This window comes from Scophthalmus maximus, chromosome 19 (assembly GCF_022379125.1).
Source record: "Scophthalmus maximus strain ysfricsl-2021 chromosome 19, ASM2237912v1, whole genome shotgun sequence".
Taxonomy (NCBI): domain Eukaryota; kingdom Metazoa; phylum Chordata; class Actinopteri; order Pleuronectiformes; family Scophthalmidae; genus Scophthalmus; species Scophthalmus maximus.
In genome coordinates, this window is record NC_061533.1 from 15,592,501 (window position 1) to 15,618,017 (window position 25,517).

Genomic DNA, 25,517 nt, shown 5'->3' on the forward strand with positions numbered 1-25,517 from the left:
CAACTGCTTCAGAAATATTGTTTTTGACAAGTAGTCATGCCAATAAAGTAATTGAATTGAATGGGGGGGGGGGGGTCCGAGAGAGAAAGAGAGTTCCTCCACCATGATTGTTAAAGATACCCCCCCCCCCCCCCCCCCCCCCGCCTCCCTTAGTATACCCGATAAAACATTGATTGTTGCAGCTTGCTGACCCGTAAAATTTGGGGGTTACTTTTCTCTTCTGAGCTGAGCATATAATTATGCAAATAGTGATCTGACAGTGATCCGCTGGAGGAGTGCTGAAGGAGAGAGAGAGCGTAAAGTGTGTGTGTGTGTGTGTTGGGGGGAGATGAGGGGTTGACATTCCAACTTTGCCTACTGCCTGGTTTCTTTGGAGAGGAGTTCATCTTCCGCACGGATGGCGACCGTATCAGAGAGGGCCGGGGCAGGCAAGCGTGACGACAACTCTCTTAAAATTAAAAATTGAAATATCAGAGTGTGGCGGCTTACAGGGGGGGGGGCTTTTTCATGTCAGGGACCCCACCCACTCCTCCGAAAACCTTCATGAAATTACAGCACAGCCCCCCCCCCCCCCCCCCCCCCCCCCCAACACACAACAATTTGGCAGGATTTCATCGTGGAGCAGCAGGATCTTTAATACGATCCGGATTTGTCTCTAACTGTCTGTACCCGCGAGTCGACGACAATAGCCGGGGAGAGTGAAACCTATAATCAAATCAGTCATACCTATTATACATCCACACGCCGCGCGCTACCTTCAGGGTACAGAGAGAGAGACGCACTGATCAGACGTGTTCTCGTCTGGTGTCCGGGAAAACACACACACACACACACACACACACACACGCGCGCGCACACACACACACACACACACACACACACACACACGCGCACACACACACACACACACACACACACACACACACACACACACACTCCTAGAGGAGAGAACTTTTTAGGAGCCACGCAGACGTCAGAGATGATAGACGCGAGGAGACAACTTCATCCAACGGCGTGACGCACGAGCGATCCATCTGAATACGCGGGACGCCAATGGGACGCCTCAGATAAGCACCGGGAGACCAATGGGACGCCTCAGATAACCACCGGGAGACCAATGGGACGCCTCAGATCACCACCGGGAGACCAATGGGACGCCTCAGATAAGCACCGGGAGACCAATGGGACGCCTCAGATAACCACCGGGAGACCAATGGGACGCCTCAGATCACCACCGGGAGACCAATGGGACGCCTCAGATAACCACCGGGAGACCAATGGGACGCCTCAGCCCAGGTTGGGCTCATCTTCCGAGGGAGGGAGACGATGCGCACGTCCCGCCTGAACTATACTTTACACAACTTTTAAATGTTGCCACATCAATCCGCAGGGCAGATAGGGAACGAGTCCCGGGGCGCATCATAATTCGTGGCAGGAGAATACAATTCACTGCTTTAGATGATAACTGACTGGATATAGGTCAGAATTCATCGTCGCTTCAGGCGGAGGGCAGGTGAATCCATTTACCATCCAGTGGAGAGTTACTTTGAATACACGTTTAAGACAGAGAGCTGCGTCTGAGTCACTGTGTGTGTGTGTGTGTGTGTGTGTGTGTGTGATTGAATGCCTCCCTTTAATCAGCGGCCTGACACGGTGCGAGGGGGACTCGCCTGGTTCCACTTGTTGTTCGGGGGTTAATGGAAAAGGTTTCTAAAGATTTATTGAGGGGGCGTTTAATGACCTGATCGGTTTCACCGTGTGAAAACAAATGATGCTGTAAAACCACACGAGTGCGAGTGTGTGTGTGTGTGTGTGTGTGTGAGGAAGAGGGGGGGACTTTGCCAAAATTAATGACCAAAAAGAAGAGAAGTACTGTTGATAGTGTGTGTTCCTTCTGACACACTTCTCTCTCTGTCTCTGACCTGTTCAAACTTCCACCACTGAAACTTCAAAAGTTGTTTTTGACAGTTTATGAACGTGACACCGGATAGTTAACACCGTTGGTCTGGAGGGAAGTTCTTATAGTGTGGCTAGATTTCATAGATGCCATGTGAGATGACGACACCGGTCAGTTCTCACTCGTTCTCCACTTTCTCTTCCCGCTGATCTCACTTTACAACAGCACCGGACTTTGTAGGTCTGCAGGTTAGTCCCCCCCCCCCCAATAAAACAACAATGGACGCAATTCTGCACCGGCAATCCAGAAAAAAATCAAGTAAATAAAAAATAAATAATAATAATAGTAATAATTCTGAAGGTTTGCCATGAAAGCCCCAGGCAATGTAATGCAAAACGAACAAAATAATCAATAATGCAATTGTAAAAATATGGACCGTTTGAAAACCCAAGATGCAAAAAGTTCATTTTATTTCCTTCGACAGGTTTAATGGGTTAATTACAAAAAAAATGAAACCAATCAAGAGCAGTGTGATTTCTGTGCTGCAGAGAATGTCAACCCGTTATTAAAGACAGTCGAAGTGGATCACAAGAGAATGTGGAAAACGTTTGAGAAGATTAAAAAAAAAAGTGAGCTGGCAGGAAACTCGCGGTTTCATAAAATTCAAAGGCTTTGTACTGCGATAAAAACAAAACTAGGTGTGTTTCTTAAACCAAAACAACACTCAAATCATCCGCAAAAAAATGAAATAAAAATAAAACTGAAAAAGAAAATGTCTTCATGAGCAATTGGCAAAATTAGTCCCCTTTTATTTGCAGACGGTGCTTTGCATCTGGGCTCCTTCTTACATCTTCAGTTCCATTCACATATGGCTTGCTGGATATTATCAACAAAACAAAAAAAAACATGTTTATTCTTAAGGCAACAATATACAAAATTATAGAGTGAAAACTGAACTGATTGTGGCTGAACAGCAGAAAGATGAGCAACGGTATCTCGAAATGAAACTCGTCAAATCAAACAATAAGCCAACTTCTTTGCCGAAACCTGGAGAGATCTGAATCAAATTAAAAGGAAATTAGGCCTGCAACCATCAGCCACAGTTGTCTCATTACAGCAGAAAGATAATCCACAAAAGCCTTAAACCACACACAAGCACGCACACGCACACACACACACACACACACACACACACAGCAGGAGAGGCAAGATTTCAGAGTGTATAAGATGAACAATGCTAACGATTTGAAGTTTTAAAAAAAAGTACACATCTGAGAAGGTGTCTAAGGTATCATATGGTTCAGTATTCAGTTTGAGTTGTTACTAATGTCACGACGCATTAAGAATATATTCCATTAAGCCCTGAGTGGTTTATAAAACACACCAGCATTATGGAAATTTTTTTTTATCATGTTTGTGTCACGTAGTCAGATTATGTGCAGCTGAGCAGGGAGCTGACTTTGTCACTTCTAAGTACATATGAAGAGTACTGTACTATGGTGGGAGGGGGGGAAGGGAAAAAAATAGATATGTTACATTTCTCCAACATCTAAGGAAATATCATTCAGGCTTAGAATAATATTGAAATCTTGGATTTCCTGACATGTGTAAGGCGATATATTGAGGCTTTATGAGTGTTGTGAGCTGACTTCTGGCTCCTGTTAAAATGAGATATCCCTCAAACCCATTTTGATGCGTGACTTTAAGTGATTTTAAATATGCTCAATGTCCGGAATTTTCCATACTCAGCACAGGTTGTGTTTGTTTTATTTGTTTCATCACGTTCAATCATCCGGAGACATCAATCTCAAGGGTATAAAAATGGAGAAAAAAGGGGGATATATATATTTATAATAAACACAGCGAGGTGCGGACTCTCCGGTTTTTACAAATCAAACCCAGAGAAAGTCTAAAGTAAACTCGAGAAAAATATTGGCTTAATATTAAAAATCCAATATTTGTTTGGGACATTGCATTCAAATTTAGCTCAAAGTAAAAAAATAAAATAATAATAATTAGAAAATAAAAAAGAGAACTCTCTTATTATAAGCACTGAAATACAGGGCACAGGTTAGAACCACATTTTACACAAAGTTGAATGAAAAACACGTCAAAGTGAACTGTCTGTACGAAGGATAAGAGAATGACGAAGTCATAAAAACAACGACTTTGTTTAAAAAACAAGCAAAACTGTCACCAGTTAAGAATCCGGCGTTCACTCCCAGTGAAAACATTTGTGCTGGGTAAGGGGCGGAAAGAAATGAAGATAGACATTTTCCAGGTTGAATTAATATTGAATCTTAGCAGAGGATCCGACGACGGCAGGAGCTGATTTCTGGATAAGCGGGTCCGGGCTTTGGGACTGGGGGGGAAGAGGAAAAGGAGGGAGAGTCGGAGCAGTGCAGACTGGAGGGCAGGAGGGGCATTAGCTCAGTTCAGGCTGATGTCAGGACAATTAGAGGTGCACCACAGTGCATTGTGCACAGCGCCTGTCAGCCTTAATCTCTGCTGCCGTGGCCCGTAGCCGCAGCCAGGCCACAGCCCACGGGAAGCGCTAACACTCAGGCCCATATTGCTTTGACAGTTGCGCTCATCTAGAAGTAATGCAAAACGGTATTGTGATGTATACATGGTGACCCTGCACTCTTGTCTCCTACAACAACAAGGCTATGTGTGTGCGGTGCCAGGCAGGGCTGGGAGGGAGAAATGACACTGTGCGGGGAGTGAGAAAGGAGCGATGGAGGCTGCAGAAGGGGAGATGGGGAGAAAAAGAAAGAAATAGCATTGAGGATCTGGAACCTTAGCCTCTCTTTCTGCATTCCCCCCCCGATCCGATGCCCCCGCCACCCCCCTCCTTCTCCTCTTTTTCCCAAACCATTGTGGTTGGTCATCTACAGATCCTGGTGTTTGATTTTGAGGGAGCTGCTGCGTGTGGTGACCGTGTTGGAGGTCTCCTCCGCCTCCTCGTCCTCCTTCGCCTCCAGGACCTCACTGAAGAACCTGAAGATGGAGACGAAACTCATCCAGGAGGTCAGCTCGTGTCTCTCTGTGCCTGCACGTGAAAGAAACACAGCACAGATGCACACAAAAGAAACATTAACATGAGCTGTAAGGCCGCAGGCAAAGGAGGTGCACGTTGGTATTCTAAGATAATTAAAAATGAAACATCCTATACACCCACTGAGGAAACACAGAAGATAAAAGATAAGATAGATGTTTAGTCCAAGGTTCACCACTCTCACGATGCATTGAGTATCTCCCTGTGAGACCTTCCGCATGAGAGCCATGACAGCCTATGACCCATTAGTCCAATGGGACAGCCTTAATATGTGATCCAAGTGGATACCTGATCATCAACACCACGGCATGTCCCTCTTTCCATCTCAGGCCTTCCAACAAAACCAGAGTTATGTACAATGGGCGCACTAAGTGAAACCAGTGGAGCGGTAGTCATTCATTCTAAAGGGCTGATTGAGGAAAGGTAAGACAGAAGCTGGACGGAGGAAAACTAGCCAACATATCAGGTGGTCTGGCAGTGGGCGAGGGGGGGAGGCAGCAGTGCTGGGTTTCCCACTGACCTTCCTCCAGGTGAGCCGGTTCCCAAGTTGGGGTCACGCTGGAGCTTGAAATCTGGTACACGCGCCTCAGGTTCCTCAGGGTCAGGGTATCACAGGACAGCTTTTTAGTAAGACAGCTCGAACCAGCTAGTTCTGCTACAGAACACCTCCGCTCCGCACCGGAGCTTCGCTGATGATGACAGATCACCGCTGCAGCTGCTGCCCGACTCGTTTTTTCTACTCCCGCCTGCTAACCATTCTAACAGATAATGGCTCGTTTCTGCTGCCGCTGGCTAGCAGCTCGGCTGCTTAGCAACACAACTGAAACTGGACTTGAGAAGCCACATTGAGGTGCCCCTCTCGTTTCCCCAGGGGGAGAACAGACGATATTAAGAGTTCCATCCCTCGATAGATGGATCTAAGAAACGTTTTACATGTGTTTACAGTCCGAGGGATGAATGAACGCAAGTCTGGCAGTATTGAGGTTTCTTTTTTTCTTTTTAAAGCCTTTACTTGCACAATTGTTGGGACCTGTATTTGCTTGTAAGATAAGAATATTCAAATTTGCAATTTCCTCATGAAGATTAAAACAAAGATTTTGCTCAGGGTTACCTGAAAACAGCTGGTCCCAGCAGAAAAGGGCGGAAAAGCCTGACCCTTCTGGATGAGTCAAATCAGTCGTACATTAGAGATACCTCTTTACCGCTGCTCCGTTCTTCTGTGTCTTTCTCATTCCTTCCTTTCTTCCCTCTTCTCCTCTGTGTGCATGGTATCGGCTATAAAGGGCTAGACTAGAAGGCTGCAGGGATACAATTAGGAGGCACCTTAGAGGCTCTCTCGCCATAGACTGGCCTCTGATGACCACTGCACTGACCCCATGTTTATTAGATTGACCCCTGCCTGGACATATTAATGGAGATGTTGTGCGTATGTGTGTGTGGATGTATGCGTGTGTGTGTGTGTATGCCTGTGAGACCGAGGGTAAGTGTGGGGTCGTGGGCATGAGAGTGGATTTGGGTTCAGCTGCAGGTGGTGTGTTTTGTTTGTGTGTAATTTGTGCGCGCGAGTATGTCGGGTTCTCGATCTCTCTGAGATAAGGGACTGCGCTGCACCAGACTGCAGTCAGGGCCTTGGGTCAAATTTACTGGCCTGGCAATCATGGGAGTCAATAACCTGGCACCCGCCGTGACTCTGCTACCTGTGTAGGACTCAACGTAACACCCATCCCTGGAAAACAAAGACACGGCCCTCTCACACCTTTAATCTATCATTTATATCCAATTTGAGGCACTGTGATCTTTTTTCCACCTCCTCCTCCTCCTCCTCCATGTTCTGCGTCTCAACAGTCTCTCACTCACCACTGTTTTTACTTCTGTTTTGTCCTTTTTATTTTTTTCCTCCTGCAGAAGCGATAAATGGCGCGGCGCTCTCCCGTTCACCCTGAACTGCCGATGAACTCCTGCGGAACGCCGCCAGCCTCTCCACCCTATCCCTTCGCCGCTCGGGGTCACCAGGGGGGCGTCTCTGTGCCAATATGCAGATGAGACTGTGCCCCTCCAATGACTCTGGACTCTGGATCCACCCCTCTATATGGTTGAGGCTTTGAGAAGAAGTCCACCCCCCCCCTCCACTCACACACATAGAGACATAAACCCACTCTCACATTGGTTTAAATGGGCCTTTAACAGCTTACGTCCACTCTTCATTTAATAGCCAAAGTGTGTCGAACCTAATGGATGTTGTCAAAGCTGAGATGTGACCACTGATTTAGAGGAGGGACCCTGATGCCAGGCTTCACTGGCCACTAAAGACACAGAGGGAGAGAGAATTACCTCAGCTATGCCACAAATCAAAGTAATATCTTTAAAAGATGTCTGGATCGATGAGGTGTCATCTGGCTGTGTGCAAAGTGAACCCATAAACAGCCAGGGAGTACTACTTTAGTCTCAGATTTAGTCGCTTGCTGAGAAAGTTTTTTTTCTCTTAACCAATAAGCAGATTTTTTTTGTTTATGGCCAATTGATTTCATGTATTGTTAAGACAAGATTTAACAGGCAGAGAGCTCTTCCATTTCCACGATTTTAATTATAACTTGTATCTTGTATTTAATCGGTCAAACTATGAAAATAAAGTACCTTGTGCATTTTTGTGTGCTTTCTTGCATTAGCTATGAATCAATTAAGTCGCATGCACCAATTTTAACAGGTTTATTGTAATTGCATTAATCTAATGAAGTTTAGTGTAAATGCAATAATGTCCTCATTTATTGTAAATGCAATAATGATGTAACTATGAGCTCCATAACACTGGATATTGTCAGGGGAAATACAGAGAAAATTTCTCTTTACTTTAACACTATGTTTATAATTAGTGCAACGCAACGGCAGGTCTCACAGACACAGCAAGTGGAATGATGACTGATATAACCTTGAGGTAACACACGCACACACTGAGCTCCATGATGAGGTTTCACTGTAATGCAGGAGAGAGTAGGTAGAGGAACAAGGTCTGTGGTGAAAGCCGTGCTCTTTGCTCAGGTCATGGCAGAGTTTCGGTGCGGCGACCAACCCGCGCCCTGTGTTTGACCATTTTACATGTGTTGTCTGAGCCTGGTGCGGCTGCCTCATTATGTGACGGGCAGAGCAGAGCATTTGATCCTGGATATTTAGCCTCCTCCTTTCTGTCACAGCCACTGGAGCCCTCTCAAGGTAATTGACTGACTGTTTGATCTCCCTCCGACTCCACACTGCTACAAGACACTGACAACACGCGCGCGCACGCACGCATGCATGCACACACTTGTCACTTGCAAGGATCTACTCAGGGATGGCACACACTCACACATGCAGCGAATACCCGCTGCATCCTCCCTCAAAAAACCAAGCCTTCCAACAAGCGCGCGCGCGCGCGCGCACGCACGCACACACACACACACACACACACACACACACACACACACACACACACACACACACACACACACACACACACACACACACACACACACACACACACACACACACACACACACACACACACACACACACACACACACACACACACACACACACACACAGTTTGTTATCATTTGTGTGCAGTGTGGTAAGGAAACAGAGGAGGAGAGTTTTGAGCTGTTGAAAAATGAAACAAGGAAACTCCTTCATAGCTATGGGCCATGCTTTCTTCCCTGCGCACCAAACGCTGCATGCTGTTACAAATGGTAATCGCCTCTGATTGTCACAAATTTCCAAACAAACGCTAGGTGACTGAAAAGCCAAAGTGACGCCCCGAGTGATACTCCGACAGAAAGCCAGAATCAAAGCACGCCGACTATAATTAGGTTCCATCTGGGCGACATTATTTAAAGCCGCACTAGTTAATTGCTTGTGTACAAATGGCCTATTTTATTTGAATCAAACTCTTTTTTTTTGCGATTCATAATTACATTGATATGAAGGGGGCCATATCTCTTTACTTCATTTTTAATATAAATACATATTCAAATTATTAAGAGGACTTTGAGGAAAGGGAAATGTAAAGTGATGATACTCGGAGTGAGTTGAATTCATTTAAACAATCATGAGAGTTAAATCAAATACGGACAATTGGGTTAAACATTTAATAAGCTTCAATTAAAAAAAGGGAGATGAACAAATGATACCATCATGAAGCAAAAATTACAAAAACAAAACATCTAACCAGACTGATACGCACGATATTACTGCATGCAGAAGCAAACATTTTCTCATTTCCTCTTGTCAAAGTTTTCATCAAAAATCGAACACAAACAGTGCATTTTCTTATCGATTTCCTTTCGCCGGTAACCTAAGCTTTTGTTTTATCTCGATGTGAAGCCGCGCAGTGCGTTGTGATGCCGGCTCTGGCTGGCTGTAACCTTAGCCAGGTTGCTGTTTGTGAAAACTATCTGTTGCATGGATCAGCGGTGGGGAATCGCTATCTGTATCCTGGTTGTCAGATGATCGGATTTCCGCCCCTGACGCTCTCTGATATTAGATGATGTTCTGTGATGTGTGTGTGTGTGTGTGAGAGCATGTGCAAAGTGTGTGTGTGTGTGGGTGTGTCATATGAGACGCATGCAGAGACGCATACACTCAGTTCTGCGTGTTGTCATGTTGCTTTCTGACACGCATAAAGGTCAAGGATGTCATTTTGTCCCATGTGGCTGTCTGTCTAAAGGGGGCAGGACATGATGCCACTGGAGACGAGGTCAAAGAGAGCCCGGGCAGGTGACAGGCGGTCGGCCACGCTGCCAGAGCAACTCTGTCCTTTGTAACAAAACATGGAGGTGCTGTCTCCAGTCAAAATGAAAATTATATCTAAATTTCATCACCCTACCTTAATTTCCACTCAAGGTGAACCCAGCGACAATGTAGCGCAGGTAGAATCAGACTTTTGTTTAAGGTGTGATATGCATATTTTTAATAAAATCAACAAAGCACTAAGTCCTCACACATCTACAGGAGCATAAGAGAAACATGCATCACGCAGGAAAATTTGGAAAAAAAAATGACTCAAAACAGAGCTCATTTCATCAAACCAGTAGTAGCAATGCCGTTCCTTGAATGCAATGCCGTTTTTAATGCTCGTCGGTTAAGTGTCCCCCACCCCCATTTCCCTCGTACTGCTTTTAATTACTTTGCTCATTATTTAGTGTTGTTGTTGGACAAAAACAAGGGAGAACTCATTACACATCCGGAGATGAGGAACCTGTATCACTAGCTACACGGGCCACTGAGGGGACTGTGTATTTACTTGGAGTAAAATACAAACAACAGAGAGACACAGAGAAACACAATCCAGTTAAAGCCCAGAAAGAGGCGAATATCACATTTACTCGTTTAAATCATCACCCGGAGTGAGCTTCTTTACTTTCAATATGATATGATCCTGGGAGAGTTAAACTTATGACGACAAGGACTCTTCACTAAACACACTGCGCTTCTTTCTCCTTAGTTCCCTCCCTCCGCCTACCCTTCCCCGCTTGCTGCCTCCCTACCCAGACACTGAGACTGCACAGAGTGCTTTTTATTTTTTTATTTTAACATGAATAAGTGGCCTTGGCCGTCATAAAGGACCCTCGCTTTTATAGACTTGGAGCGGAGTATTTACAAGATAACCCCAGTCCAAGGACGGCAGAGGCTATTTGATACCAGTGTCACACTCTCCCCACTCCTCCTCAGTAAAAATCAAAAGCCTAAAACATACCCTCGCCTCTGACTGCACCTCTCAACGTCAGTTGTTTTACTCGCTTGTACTGAAATGGGATGAGGCACTTTGAATTCAGTAAGAGGAGAGGCAGCTGCGTGTGGCATTCATCAAATACACTGGTTGTACCCTTTTAAAAAAAAAAATCACTTCTTAGATTGAAATAATAAAGACGTTAATAATAGAGACAGACTATTTCATTCAAATATTGAAAATTAAGATTCAAGTTAGCACTGTATTTATATACTCAACATGTGTCTGTGTTGTGAGGATAGACAAAAGGCAAGAAAAAAATCTGATTAAATTGATGTGAGACAGAACTATCTTTGTTTCAATATGAATGTACAAATTTAATTTATTTATATCAAGGGAGGGACACTCTGCTGTCCTGATTGTTTGGATAAAACTGAATTACTATTTTAGACATGGCTAAAGGAAAGGAAACAAATCAGAGAAATGAAATCCTGACTTTATTATTTGATTAAAAGAAAGATTTTGATTTTACAGCCCTGCTTACAACTTACAAATCCATAGGACTACACCAAGAAACACAATAGTGAAAGGTCTTTGTAACAGATGTAAATTATAGCAGCTTAGTTAAACAAAACATCACCACTTCAATTAACCAATATCACATCACATTCTGCTAATCCTGTCCTCACATACAATTTCCCAACTTCATAAAATCGCCATTACGGAGAACAGATGTTGACTCCAGTTTGTCCACAATCTACTGGCAGCCTTTGTTTAAAAAATGCACAAGATCTGCGCATGTACCTGTTGATTCAGTGTTCGTATGTTACAGAGGGGAGGCTGAGAATTAGAGAGATTGAGTGACTGAGTGTGCATACACACGCATGTGTATGGAGGGGCCTTGTTGGGAGTGCCACCCAGACATTACCACTGTAAACAGTGCAGGCCTCCTTCCCTGTCCGGGCCTTTTGTTCCATCTGCACCACCATTGGTTGGGACTTAAATGGCAAACACTCGGGGGCTGCTAGCTCGCCTGACATGGTTTTGTTTTTGGCCTATTGAGGGGCAATGGAGAGCTTCTGTTTCTATGCCCAGGCACAATGTGTCTCAAAAGCGGCATGGCTGAAAAGAGAGGCCCCCACAAAGACTGTCCATTAGTGGAGGCGCTGCATGCATGCACTCACGCACACATACGCGCGCGCGCACACACATCATGATGCCTTGGCAAGGGTCAAGACAGACAACCTTGCCAAAGACTTTGGTGGAGATGGAGCATGCACAGGTAGGTATGACCACGCAAACACAGTAGCACACCCAAAAGCATACGCTGACCAAACAACTGCACCCCACTTCACTATGCTACACTCAGTCTTCACTCACATGAACACACAACCTCTGCTCCACTTTGAGGTCACACAATGAGGTCTGGCATACACGGGTGCATGCACCTCTCAGGCGCTTTCGGGACGTTACCATGCTAGACACACGCACGCACACGCTTCTACAATGTCATGCCATAAACACATCATAAGAGGTGTAGGAGGAGGAAAGGGATTGGAGAGGCCACTTTGCACCTGTAAACCTGACAGACAGACTTGAGGTCAGGAGTGTGAGAACGTATATACATCCCTCCTTCACAAACCAGGTTGCCTAACTTTATAGACGAATAGAGCACAGACAGTAACACCACTGACACATGCTTTTTGCAACGTAAGGTATTACTGCAAAGTATCTAATGCAAAAAAAGAGCACTACAGTGGATGTATTGGTCTTCTACGTTCAACTAATGTGTCAACCTCAAACAAAGCTGAGGAAACAAACCATAGGCCACTAAAAAGGAGGGATGCAAATTATCAAACTGGTGGAGGTGCAAAATTTTACATTTGGCGTCACTGAAGGCAAACATGAGAATCAGCACATATTCTCTCACACACACACACACACACACACACACACACACACACACACACACACACACACACACACCCCTTGTGGGTTTCTTAGGTGAGATGACATGTACGGAAGCCACTTCTACTTCACATACACATATAGCACACATATGTACTTCAAAAGATAAAACCACATGCTAGCAGATAGGGAGGAGGACACAGACTACTGCTAATATTCATGTGAGCTCAAGAGTTGTTCACAGCAAACACACAAAACAGAGCAGGCCTAGAAAAGGTGACTAATACAGAGTAAGAGCACAAAAAAGAGAGGACTCTGAAGGACATTTTCTATACTAGACGCCACATGATTTCGTCAGTTTTGGACAATGAGTCTACTGAGAGAGAAATTTAAAATCTCAATCCAACAACAGAACAGTGCTCTGTGAGAGCCTCATTGTCTTTTTCTGTCTCAAATAAATTAGCATACATACACCTGGTATCCATGCATAGAGGTACTTGTCACATGACCTTTTGATCCCATGCATTATAACACACTACAGTGGTGGTGAGGGTGGGGTGGCGGGTGAGGAGAGGAGAGGGGTCAGGTGGGGGAGGAACGGGCCAGGGGTGGAGATAGCAGAGTGGGTGTTGAGGGCGGGGCAGGTCTGAAATAGATCACTTAAGGGAACAAAGTGTAATTAATGGGTCGCCACAGATAAGAGGCCTCTGGCCCTATCTGGGAATGTGCTAATGGAGTTGACGCACACTCAACAAGATCAGTGGACAACCCCTCTTTATGTGTGTGTGTGTGTGTGTGTGTGCATGCGCATGTATAGGCGCGTGTCTTTTAAGGAAAATCTGCCATCCTTGCAATCAGAGAAAACCCAGAATGCAACACTCACAAGCACACGCACTTGCAACCATGTCTACGTGAGTTAGCCCCCCTAACTCACATCGACTTCCCTCCTCACATCAAAACATGAATGATGTTATTACACTTGGCGAGCCGGGACGCCTTCTGTCGCGGGGATGTGGTTGTTTACGGAGAGATGGAGGGGGAGGAAGCCGCCTGGTCAAAAGAGGGTCAGACCTGAAGTGTTCTAAGAGAAGCAAACTGACACAAACCTCTCCTCAAACTTCCTGCCTGCGTGTGTCCCTGCGTCAGGGGAACCCGCCTGGAGCCAAGGGGCCTGTGCATGTGCATATCTGTGTGTCTATGTATGTATGTGTGTGTGTGCGTGTGTGTGTGTTGGTTAGGCGTCTTGGTTTTCGGAGCCTGGCTGGGGATGTCGGGGGGAAGGGTTTGCAGGCGCCCACGTGCGCTGGGACAGTGAGATGGCCTGTGATGGACAAGGCAAGACAAGGAGGATTTCCCCTGTTTGTCTGAGAGTGCGGAGCAGCCGCGTCACATACACAGAGGGAGAAGTCTGTCTCCGGGATGGATTTCTTGTGTGTGTAGCATGAGGCGGGCAGGTTAGGCATCTGGTCGGTTTTGTGTGTAGGTTTGTGTGTGCGCGTGCCTCTCAGGGTCACAGACCTCGGGGCCATCCACTTCAGTCTGGTTTAGTCAGACAAGCCAAGGCCACATTAACACACTGCATGACTTAATAATATAAAGACCCTTGGCTTGGTGCAGTAAATACAAGGCCCAGACGGGTGAATAATAATAAAAAAACCCAAATACACATCTCACATCTTTATGGAAATGAACTATTTAATGCCATTACAGTCACCTTGACAAGTCAATAAATATCAAATGAAGTAAGTGTAACAGTCCTTAAACACAAGGGCATAACCTCGACAATAGCAAGCTGTGCATGGAGCTCTTGGTGAATCTTAAATTTTGCGTTGTGTTGTTGAATGTGTCCACAGCAGCCTGAAAAAAATAAGTGTGTGTTTGTTTGTGTGTGAATGTGTGATGTAGCATTCAGGAGTTAAATAGAGAGGGACAAGACTCCAATCTGTCAGGACAAGGGAAGAGCAGCTTCAAAGACTCAACAACAACCCTTTTCTCTCTCACACTCACGCGCACACACGAGCACACACTGACGGACAGTCCATTGCTCCCAGCATATCTCTAGTTTGTCCTTGGACTGTCTGAATACCACTGGAGGCGAGCATGATTTGAGAGAGCAAGTGGGAACAAGAGAGAGGGAGACAGAGAAGGGAAGAAGGAGGAAAATGATAGAGGGAAAGAGAGGGAGAGAAAAGAGGCGCCCCTCAATGACATCTGAAGAGATAACTCACTCTCCAGAGCTTCTTTTCTCTTGCTATCACTTTCCAGGCAGCACATAAGGCCTGTGTGTGTGTGTGTGTGTGTGTGTGTCTGTTAACTTTGTGTGTGTGCATGTGTGTGTATGAATGAGTGACAGTAGTCTATGTGGGAATACAGTGTACGTGAAGGTGAAAAAGGCAAAAGATTTTTGAATCTCAATGAGATGATCTAAAGAGCTATCAATCACAATGATGTGCATACTGAAGAAAGCACATTGTTAATGTTCGCCGGGAAAGAAAAAGTTGTCAGAGATTATGTATAAAACTATAATTACCAAAACAAGAGATACGTGAAAACTGGTATGCATGTTTGTTTTTGCGTTTAACATCACTGTAAAGCCTAAAGTGGACATTATGAAGTAACCTTGCTCTCTATCGCTCTCTCTATATATAAAGTATATACTGTGTGGTTGCATTAGAATCATTTTGCCGTGAATCTACACTCAGGCAGCTGCTCGAGAAATGTACTGAACTCACCACAAACAAGTTCTGGCTTCGCTCTTGATTGAAAGTTATCTTGGGGAAAACAAAGCCTTGGGCCATCGGCAGGTCACCAAAAATTGTTGAAAACAGCCAAAACAAAACAGCAGGAAAACACGAAGTGGTGCGATGCTGCCACTGTTGTCAGAAACTGTCCCCTTTGTAGGCACAGACGACTGTGGGGAAGGGTTAACCTTTTGATAAGCTGCTTCCAGCCCCAGCTGTATGCATTTTTCATCGAAATGTATGAATCAGAAAGAGAATAATTATCTCCTCTTGCTCTGTGGAGAGACAAAGGGGTTGCAGCCCCCAGTCTAGTCTTCATACATTAACTAAGTCCTGAAATGAAGCAACACTGATGAGCGCAGAGAGAAACTGAGCCGTGCTAATTCATATCCTGAAAAATAGGGAGATGTACACAATAAAGATTTCCACACACATTGGATTTGCCTTCAAGATGCATTGTTTCACTTTATAACGGACAAGACACTTTCCCCCCAACGTTCCTTTTGTTTCAGCATGGAATTAACTTTAATGAAACTCTACCCAATTTACCTGTGAGGCTGCATTCAGGCCAAATAATTCAGCCTCCTCATTCATTTCAATGAGATCACTGTATCTGCAGAGTGGACTTGTCATCTCAGGGGGCTCGAGCAGAGTGGTCTGGCAAAAAAGGTTAGAATCTGGCACTGCACTGAGTTGGCCCACCAAGTATCTACTGCTGTTTACTTTAAATAATGAGACAGTGACACACACTATTGTTTCTGTTGAAAAAATAAAATGACTATGTCCAATGCACCTTCTAGTTTGTTCTGTATTCCATCTGCATATCTCTACCAATAGCAAATCACAATGGACCAATGGAGCTGTAGTATTTTTTTTATTATGTCGATGTCATAATTTGGTTGAACATGGCCCAACAGTCCTTGCCCTGGAAGGCTTTCCTTCCTTATCAGTACAGTACAAACACACAAACACACACACAGTAACAGGGCAAGGTCACTGATCCCTGTTTCAGAGGTGCAACGATCACCGTTAGAGGAGGCACAATCTACACCCACCCTGGCACAGACACACTCACACACACACACAGACATACACATACACACACACACACACACACACACACACACATATTTAAAAACAACTAAAATAAAACAAAAAGAGCACCCACCACGACCGAGCTCAAGTCCTTCATCTGACAGCATCAGCTAATATCAGATACACACAGTCCTGCCCTGACCTTGAAGCACTAAATTAATCAAAATTGTAGCTGGGATCAGAGGTGTGGGTACAACAGGCAGAGTCATTCATTTTGTGTGTTATTTTTCGGAATGTGTGTGCGTATGTATGCGGCGGACAGGACAGACTCAGAGATTGAGGGAAGGGAGGTCAGGGGAGGCACTCACCCTCTCAATCCTCCACTATTGACTTGAGAGAAGAGAGGCCGTGCCGAGCGGTCAACGGCAAATAGAATAAACTGATCAATAACCTCACACTTGTCAAGAGGGTCGAAGGCACCTCTGGAAAAATAAATAAATACAGCAGACCAACTTGAACAATGCAGGAGGGGAACATTTATCAAATCATGTAGAAATGTGCTCGTCCAGTTTTGTCCTCCACCCATGACATGTGTGGAACACTACTTGTCAATAACAGTGTAGGGAGAGGGTTTACATGTGGGGCAGTGAAAGAAGGTGTCATGGCATTTAAAAAATTGGAAACCATAACCTAGTAGAAAATTAAGATATTTAAAAGAAATAACTGAAACAGCTTACCCTCAATGGCAAACAATTAAAGAATGTGATTGAGTGTGTGTGTTGGAGGTGGATGCTTTTCAAGGTACTTGTCGGAGGAAAGGGGAAGAAGGAGGCATGAGGTAAAAAAGTCAGCAGGAAAGGGGGACTGAGAGAAAGGGGAAGGAAACTGAGCGAGAGCGGCAGAAACAGAAGTGCGGGAAGGAAGAGAGGAGAGGAGAAAAACTACCCTCTGTCATAATTTAAACGAGCCGTAGTCTCCCAATGCTGTTTACAATGTATAATTTATGCCTCCCAGTTCAAACACAGCTTCATCTGCACTCAGCTGCTAAGTGATATGATTTCACTTTTTATAGCAGCCCCCCCCCCCACCCCCCACAATCCACCGCCTCCCCAGTCCCCGTGTAATGCAGGCTGGTGTGATTCTGCACGCCTCATGCACTGACTTTCAACTGTACAGCCCCCCCAAGGGCTAAAGTAGCATATTAAACCCCTCCCTAACCCCACCCTCTTCCCCCCCTTAAGCAAAACCGCAGTCCTAGACACACACTGGAGCACATGCGTTCTTGTGTGCATGTGCGCACACCCATGGACCTGAACACTATACGCTGCGAGACGAGAGGGCTGCCTCATATTTTACAGCAGTTAAAGTTTCTTTCTGTATTTATTGCTCTGTTGCTGAGCGGTAATGTCCCATTTCACAGTGTCACACTCTGACCTCTGATCAGAGCCTCTCTCATGACCCCATGGCTCTGACTGAGTTGCACTAATACGCCACTTAGGTTTCTTTGGAGTAATGGCACTTTTCATGTGCGCACACACACACACACACACACACACACACACACACACACACACACACACACACACACACACACACACACACACACACACACACACACACACACACACACACACACACACACACACACACACACACACACACAAAACAAACTCATGAACACACACTGACACTGTATTGGATATCATTCTTGGGGGGGACAATCTGGGTAATGTTTGCCGTCCTCATACACAACGTGGTTGTCAACCCTATAATAAAGACTTCCCTGGGTTTCCACAGTTTTAAGCTGAACACACATTAATGTTAGTTGTGGTAGCATCACCAGACCCATTAATGTCAGCTAGTCATTTTAAGCTGTTTTCAAATGTGGAACTCTTGTACACATGTAGCTTTGTGGGGTGTGGACGACAATAAAATAGATAAATAAATAAAAATGAAATAAAAATAAATTGTTCCTCATTCTATCAAAAGAAAACATTCTTACTGAATCACCTTTTCCTGTTTTTATCGCACCATTATGTTACAGATCTACTTATCTGACTTCTGCAAAGTATCACTTCTTCCATCCTTTTTCTCTGAACCTTTCTCCTCCACTTTCCCACCATTTCTTCTATTCATCATGCCGCTCCCTTCCCCCTATCCTCCAGTATCCCTCTTTTTACTTATTCTCTGCCATCTTCTCCTCTCTTCTTTCTCAGTTATCTGCCTACATAGTGTGTGTGCAAGCAGAACATTCCCACTTCATCTCTGGGGAGAACTGCGTTTTCCTCTGCACGGCTCGGGTCTCCTTCTTCTCTTGTATGTTTTCCACGCTGGCAAAGCTTCCTCTTCCTGCATGCGGCAGGGAGAGTTTGCTCCGTCTGCGGCTGTCCCATAAGGGACCCTGTAGTGTGATGTTACAATCCCCCCGGATCCAGCGGGATCCTCTCTCTGTCTCCCTCTCTCTCTCTGGCTGCTCTTTTCTCTCTTTCTCAACAAGACACCCATGCCCTCTTTCCCCCTGTCTCTGACTACTTTATCCTCTTTCCCCTCACTTAATTTCTTAATCTGTTTATCTGACTCTTACCTCTCTTGACACTTTCAACCTTACATGCACTCTCTCTCACTCTCTCTCTACCGCACTGACACAGACACTTATAATTACGCCTTTTTCCTGTATTCTTTTCAAAAAAAGTGCACCCTTTGCCAAAAAAATACAAAAGGGGAAGAATTCAAAATCCCAATAAAGTGAGGTCTGCTTTGGAACTCTTTTTTTGGGAGTCATTTTTAAACATGACACTCTTTAGGATGCTTTGCCTCTAATGGCACAATGCATGAAGCCTGGAGTTCTCTAAAGCTGCTTTCAGACATGCACTGAAGTCTGGACGCAATTCTGCGGAGTTCATGTCCGAAAACAGCTCAAGCTCAGCTCAGCCCTGATGTTAGCATACAGCCCAAAGCCTCCGTCTTCAGTCTCCAGGGAGGTGGATGTTGTATTTGTGCAGCAGTCAAAATGTTACTTGTCAGCCAACAGGCCAGGGAGCCCTGCCATATGGCTTGGGGCTGTTCTGCTCCGGTAGGGGCAAACTATAATGGGCCACCCCACAGATCCTGAACTGTGCACTACACCCTGCAAAACACACATAGAGGTAAAGGAGGGTAACCCAAACACACACTCAAGCAACAACACATGCACTGTAGCTGTGCATACGTGCATTAACGAGAGGGCTTTCAATCACATGAACTCTCTCACAAACTCCTGGGGATTTCTCTTATTGACTGCAGGGAGTACTGTCGTTATTCCAAAATGTAACTGAGCTAAACAAAACGGACAGTTAGCACAGGAAGAAAAAACTCTTTAATCAAACCATCCATTCCCCCGAAGAATCACTGACAGGAAATGAGCCAGACCCTCACAAATGTTATGGTATACAATCCATTATAACTGTGTTGCACTTCATAGGAAATATCTGAGATGGATATGAACTTAACCTCTCCAGCTGAACAGAACACTATGGGATTCTCATGTTAATGCAAAGTACATATTTATTTTGGAACATGGGTTTGTATTTCTGTAGCTTGGCTGACAGACTTAACTTTACACTAACTAAACTGTATTGGTACTGCGTTGAATTTCTATCATTTTTGATTCTCTCTTGTCCAGATTCTCATTAGCTTCAGCTTCACACGGGCAACCAGAAGATGAGGGTCTGAAGCAACTTAGGATTCTTGTCTAACGCAAACATTTTGAAAGGACCATTTGAACTTCGTTGTGATGCACACACGGTCTATCTGGTTTTCAGTGGAGAGGTGTGGCGATACTTAGCTGGATTTATTTAACTGTCTGTGCAGAAAAATGCTTCACCCAATGATAAGGTGGCTGGAGGTACATTATCTGCAAATTTCTTCCCTGTCGTTCATCTTTCCTAGACCTTGCTGTCCCTATTGTCTCGTCAACTCTTGGACACAATTACAAGGGTGATGTCTCTTCTTGAGTAGTTATGAATGATGGAGTGCAGCCTGCTGTAGAATTCTCCCTTGCTCCCTTCATCACTAGTAGTAGTCGGGGAATAGCACTGAACTATGTTCATGTTTATTATTTCCTTCTAAGATAAACAGGTTGTGATCATCCATGGAATATGTGCCTTCCAGCCAATGGCTGCTCTCTGGGCAGCCTTGGACAGCATCAAGGTCACTCGCAGGGTATGTAGTAAGTTGTCCTCTTCATGGCCCGAATACAGCAGCAACTCTAGGATAGAAAGCTGCTTCTCGACAGCTTTATTCCATCTTGATTTGCTAATTTTGAGTATGGCAAGATTTAAATCCCTCATCTTGGCAGCCACATGTCTTTCCAGGTTCTTATTGTCCTTATATTCCATGTTCTGATGGTAGTGACATCCCTCGTTGAAAGGATTGTGGTCAACAGCTTTTACTAGCCAGCATCAGAAATCTTTTCACAAAGTGCAGCTAACCCTAATTTTTTCTCATCCGGTCTTGGGACCAGAGATGGCAGATTGTGGACACCATTAAACACATGGCCTCCATCTACCCGTAAACATATATCAGCCACAAAATTAAGCGGCAACTGATTGATGTGTACAGAAAAATACTGTATGTTCTCCTGGGACTTCTAAAGATATAAACAGAGTTTAAAAGGTTGAGGGAGATTTTCAGTTTGGAGAAATGAAGAGCAATGCATTGACGAGAAAAGATGAGCTGCTGTGTGGTTGAAATTTCCTTGACCCGCCATCTATGGACAAGGTCTCCAGTTAATTAAGTTTCTTGTACATCCAACTGCATGGCTATTATGTTTGCAGCTCTCTTTGGAGATTAACATAGAGGCCTCTAAATCCACCTCAAAATTTCATTTCATTCAACAGGATTTCTTTTCTCTTTTCTAAAGGTTCATATCAGCAAAGTGATATGGGGGTGGACGGCAGAATATGCGTTTGTGTCCAAGTGCGTGTGTGTGAATGTGTATCTCTGTTTTTTTCAGCATGCATCTGTGCTGAACCGATAGATAGAGAGAAGGACAGAGAGAGAGAGAGAGAGAGAGAGAGATTTAAGAGAGAGAGAGGGAGAGAGAGAGAGAGAGTTCTTTTCAGCGTGCATTGTGGCATGTACATGTGAAAGAGAGGTGTTAAACTGAAATACAGAGAATGGGATTCGGGTTAAAGCTACATCACCTCTTCATATTGCTCTTGGCTGAAGATGACACATATGTCCATGGTGTTCTCATGTGGACAGAAATGAACAGAGACACAAAAAAATCTTTAAGACCTGAGAGCAATCACAAGGTGAAGAGCAAGCTGACTCTTCTTCTCCTTTGACAAGTCGAGGTAACACAATCCTTTAGTGTAAGCGATGAGTACCGAGGGCAAACTGCACAAGTATGCTGATTACAAACGTTTTGACAGGCACATAAGATAAGCATACATTCGAACACACACACAGACACATGCACACACGTCTAATGAGGGATTGGTACAGGATGTTTGGTTTGCGCGGTGTTTAAATCTGTCTGAGCCCCAGGACCACAGCCAAGCAAGTGTTGGTGCACGCGCCCACACATAATACACCTGGACACCTGGCCTAGACTCCACAGCACTGTCAGACTCACAGGAGCTGTCACACACACCAAGATGAAAGTGACCCTATGGCTGGGGGGGGGGGGGGGGGCCACACCTGTCTCTCAAGGACCCTCTCATAAAAACACTCACGTTGACAACGTTGCAGGTATTTAATTGGCACTTCAACTTGCTTACTACTGATAAGTGTACTAATAGGAGCCATCTAAACATAGGGACAAAAGAGCGTGAAAAGGCAAAGAGGATTATAGCAATACGGAGAAAGTTACTTTATTATGTTCTGAATGAAGATTGCTGCAAATGTTATACTTGTATGTACGAAGTAGCTGTCTGGCTACCTGACTAGTTCCAGGCTGGTGGCCACAGCTTTGGTAATACAGTCTAAGTCTGTGTCTTCACAGGGCGGTACAGTGAGCAGCTTTGCACTTTACGCTGCTATGAGCAATCATCAAAGCCAGTCACACGTATGCCTGAGAGCTGAGTTTCCGGGGGGTTCCTTGCTCAGTCGTCTGGCTCGAGGTAGTGTGTGTGTGTGTGTGTATTTTAAGGGATCGGGGCATAGTTTGATCACTGCCTTGTATTGTACTGTCTAGCCGTTTAAAGGACCTTTAAATCACTTTAGACCAAGTGAGACAGACAGATATATACGGATGGGGTTTGAAACACAGCCACACGAGACAAAAACAATGCATTATGGTGAAGCTACAAGACTTAGGCTGGGCAGTGGAGATAGATATGGTAGGAGGAAGGGACAAGGGAGGCCAGTGGGCCTGTGGGTCCTGTCCTGCCCTCGACCTGCAAATGCTGGCACACCCTGTCTTGCTGCTGGCTAAATAAAGAGCCCCAGGGTGGGCCAGGCTGGGCGGCAGGAGAAACAGACACAGAGTCGGCATTACCCAGCTAATCTCATTAGGGAGGCAGCCCTGCCAAGCTGCCAGGGGTCAGCCAGAGTGCCACGTCACTCACCGCACCTTTGGCACTCCCTCTGACCCCAAGGCAGGTTTGGGCTGAGACTCATGTCCAGCAAGGGTGCGAGGCGATGCGGGGTGGGGTTGGTGGTAAAGGTGGACAGCAGGCGGTGAAGCTAACGAGAGCGGGTGAACCAGATTGGCAGAGTGTAGTTAGCGTAGCTTGGAGACTGGGGAGTGTCCGCATGCAATATATTTCAGATGGAGTTAGCGAAGGGGAGTGGAACAATAAAGTGCATAAAAGAAAAACAGGAATGAGACAAATTCAGTGAAATAGATATGGAGCGAATGAGGGCGAGGCAGAGGAAGAGGGACAATGAGATAAAAACAGAGTAAGAGCAAGAGAGAGGGAAAGAGAGGTGGAGAAAGAGCCAGAGAGGATGGATAAGCAGCTTCCTCCTCTGCAGCTTGGTTTAATGTATTTACAGCGGATTGCATCAGGGTGCTGTATTTAAAAGGGCCACCGCCATCCAACAGGGTCATCTGTAGTGTGATGTGCCTCTCATAAAGGGGATACGTGTCAGGGAGATCTCACAAACACACACACGATAAATTAACATACTCCACAGAGACACATGCACACGCAGGTTAATCTCTTCAGTGAAAAATATGAGAAGCCAACAGTGTGTCATTGCACATTCTTTCCAATGGAGCAAAGGCCCACTGAACTTAACCTCTTATCTCTTGTGCCCGTCCTCTGTGGGGACATACACATACATTTGAGAGCTATTCTGATGAGCGATTTTAGCTCTATAGCTCGGGCAAAGGTAGGAGCACCTCTGTCCTGTTATCGTCTTGCTGCTCCCGGAAAGGGTCAGATACATTGGCTAACGTTACAAACATCACCAGCACTGCCCAAAGTAGACACAAACCATTGCCATGACCAGCATAATGCCACAGAGAGTTTCAGCATCTATCTGGTCTGTTCTCAAGTTTGGGGTCCGGACAATACAAGTCCATCAAGACAATTTATATATCACACATGTCTATTATGCTGAACATGCTAACTTACAGTCTTGTAAATGATTATTTACCTGAGCGACTGCATTACCATCCTATTCAAAATCACATTACCTCACATAAATTCTCAAGTTCTCACTTAAATTCAACTGTTAGATGAACAAATTTTATTTGCTCATTCCCACATTCAGAGCAGCACATGTATCCCGACCTTGCCTTAACCCTTAAATGTCACCAGAGTATTAGCAGGTTGAAGGCTATAAAGGCCAGAATAACAAGACCACATGCACACACTACTACGGACTGAGCTCAAATCTTAAAGCCCCCAATCTCATTATTGCAACTCCTGATACTCAGAAAATAAACTGACTGTGAGGAGGGAGAGCAGGGCAGAGAGAAAGAGAGAGTGAAAGGAAGCTGAGAGCAACATGAAAAGTACAAGTTGTCAAGGCTAAAGCTGCTGGTTTGTGTCTGCGATGACTAAAACAGAGACTTAGTCCTTTGGCTGGGGCTTCTTTCATTTGCCACAAGCCAGTGCCAGCTGACATACTTAGTGGTTTTAAAAGCAAAGTGAAAAGAAGGAAATTAACACAATCTCCTCTTCTACTCAGGGGACACATTTTCCAGGCTCTGTTAGTTGGCCTCACTTTGTAACATTCATGATGGCTAGCTGGCCATCAGCTAGGTGGCTACTATGATAATTGTTTGACTGACAGCGCGCAGCAGTGTGACTCCCTGACTAGATAGCCGACTTGCTGGCTTGCTGCCTGGTTGGGTGGCTTGTTGGTGTCTTGGCTGCTGTCTGGATAATAGCAGAGAGTTTATGTTATTGTTGAGCTCTACTCGACACCCTGAGTGTGTTTAGACGTGCCCTGTAAACTGTGCATAAGAGCACCCACTGCATATAGAGGCCCCTCATCCAAAACCCTCCTAAAATAGGCAGAGATGGAGTCTGGGTAAAGCGGGAGGCAGCTAGCTGAAGAGTGAAGGGCACTGAAGGAAAGGTTGAGAGTTCACAGCTGAGTTCAGGCGGGCCCTGCAATGCTTTGGGCCCCGGGCCAAGGCTGAGATTGGGATAAGCTCCTGATGGTTCCACTGTGAAATGGGATCAGAGGAGGGACAGAGGGGGGGATGGAGGGAGGGCTTTGAGGGGTGTATGAATAGGCCAGAGTTGGCGTTGAGATTTGAAATTGTTTAACAAGCTGGTGTTGGAATATGCTGCCGGGAGCAGAGCTGTTGCAGCTGTATAGGGAGGGAACATGCTTGGACGGATTTCTCCCTTCACTCTAAAGTATAAAGATTGCTGGAATAGTGTGATTTGATCAGACTCCTAAAAAAAACACCCACATGACCCATGTCTGAGGAAATTATCTTCAAAGCATCAAAGAGAGGAATAAAAATCTAAATCAATTTGGACATACCACACGATGCGACTCTCGTTTCTGTTGGGTAACTGATGAAAAAAAGGGTGCACAGTTGTATGTAGAACGACCGAGCACTTGAGGTAAACACTGAAAGTAAAAGTTTAGGCACAGTGCACCAAAGTGCCTGCGGGCCTATTTCCGCGGCAGGTGCCAAAGTTTCCTAACTAAAAGCTGATCAAGCTAACCTTACAGTTACCTCAGTGAAAATGCCCTACAGTTGACTAAGAGTGGGAGTGCCCTTAT

The 25,517-nt window shown here is 45.1% G+C and overlaps 1 protein-coding gene and 1 long non-coding RNA gene across 4 annotated transcripts in view; one reads left to right on the top strand and one right to left on the bottom strand.

The window, feature by feature from the left end:
- Positions 1 to 7,597, top strand: part of LOC118314079 — a 24,693-nt gene extending 17,096 nt beyond the window's left edge. The window contains exon 2 of the long non-coding RNA XR_004794580.2: positions 6,861 to 7,597. This is a non-coding gene — a long non-coding RNA (uncharacterized LOC118314079). The remainder of the gene's footprint in view (positions 1 to 6,860) is intronic.
- The window catches only part of fam172a (family with sequence similarity 172 member A), a 142,562-nt gene continuing 119,395 nt past the window's right edge, over positions 2,351 to 25,517 (bottom strand). For all 3 annotated transcript variants that reach the window (XM_035640206.2, XM_035640204.2, XM_035640207.2), the window contains exon 11: positions 2,351 to 4,949. In XM_035640206.2, the coding sequence (XP_035496099.1) occupies positions 4,789 to 4,949 (161 nt within the window). In that variant the 3' untranslated portion in view covers positions 2,351 to 4,788. The remainder of the gene's footprint in view (positions 4,950 to 25,517) is intronic.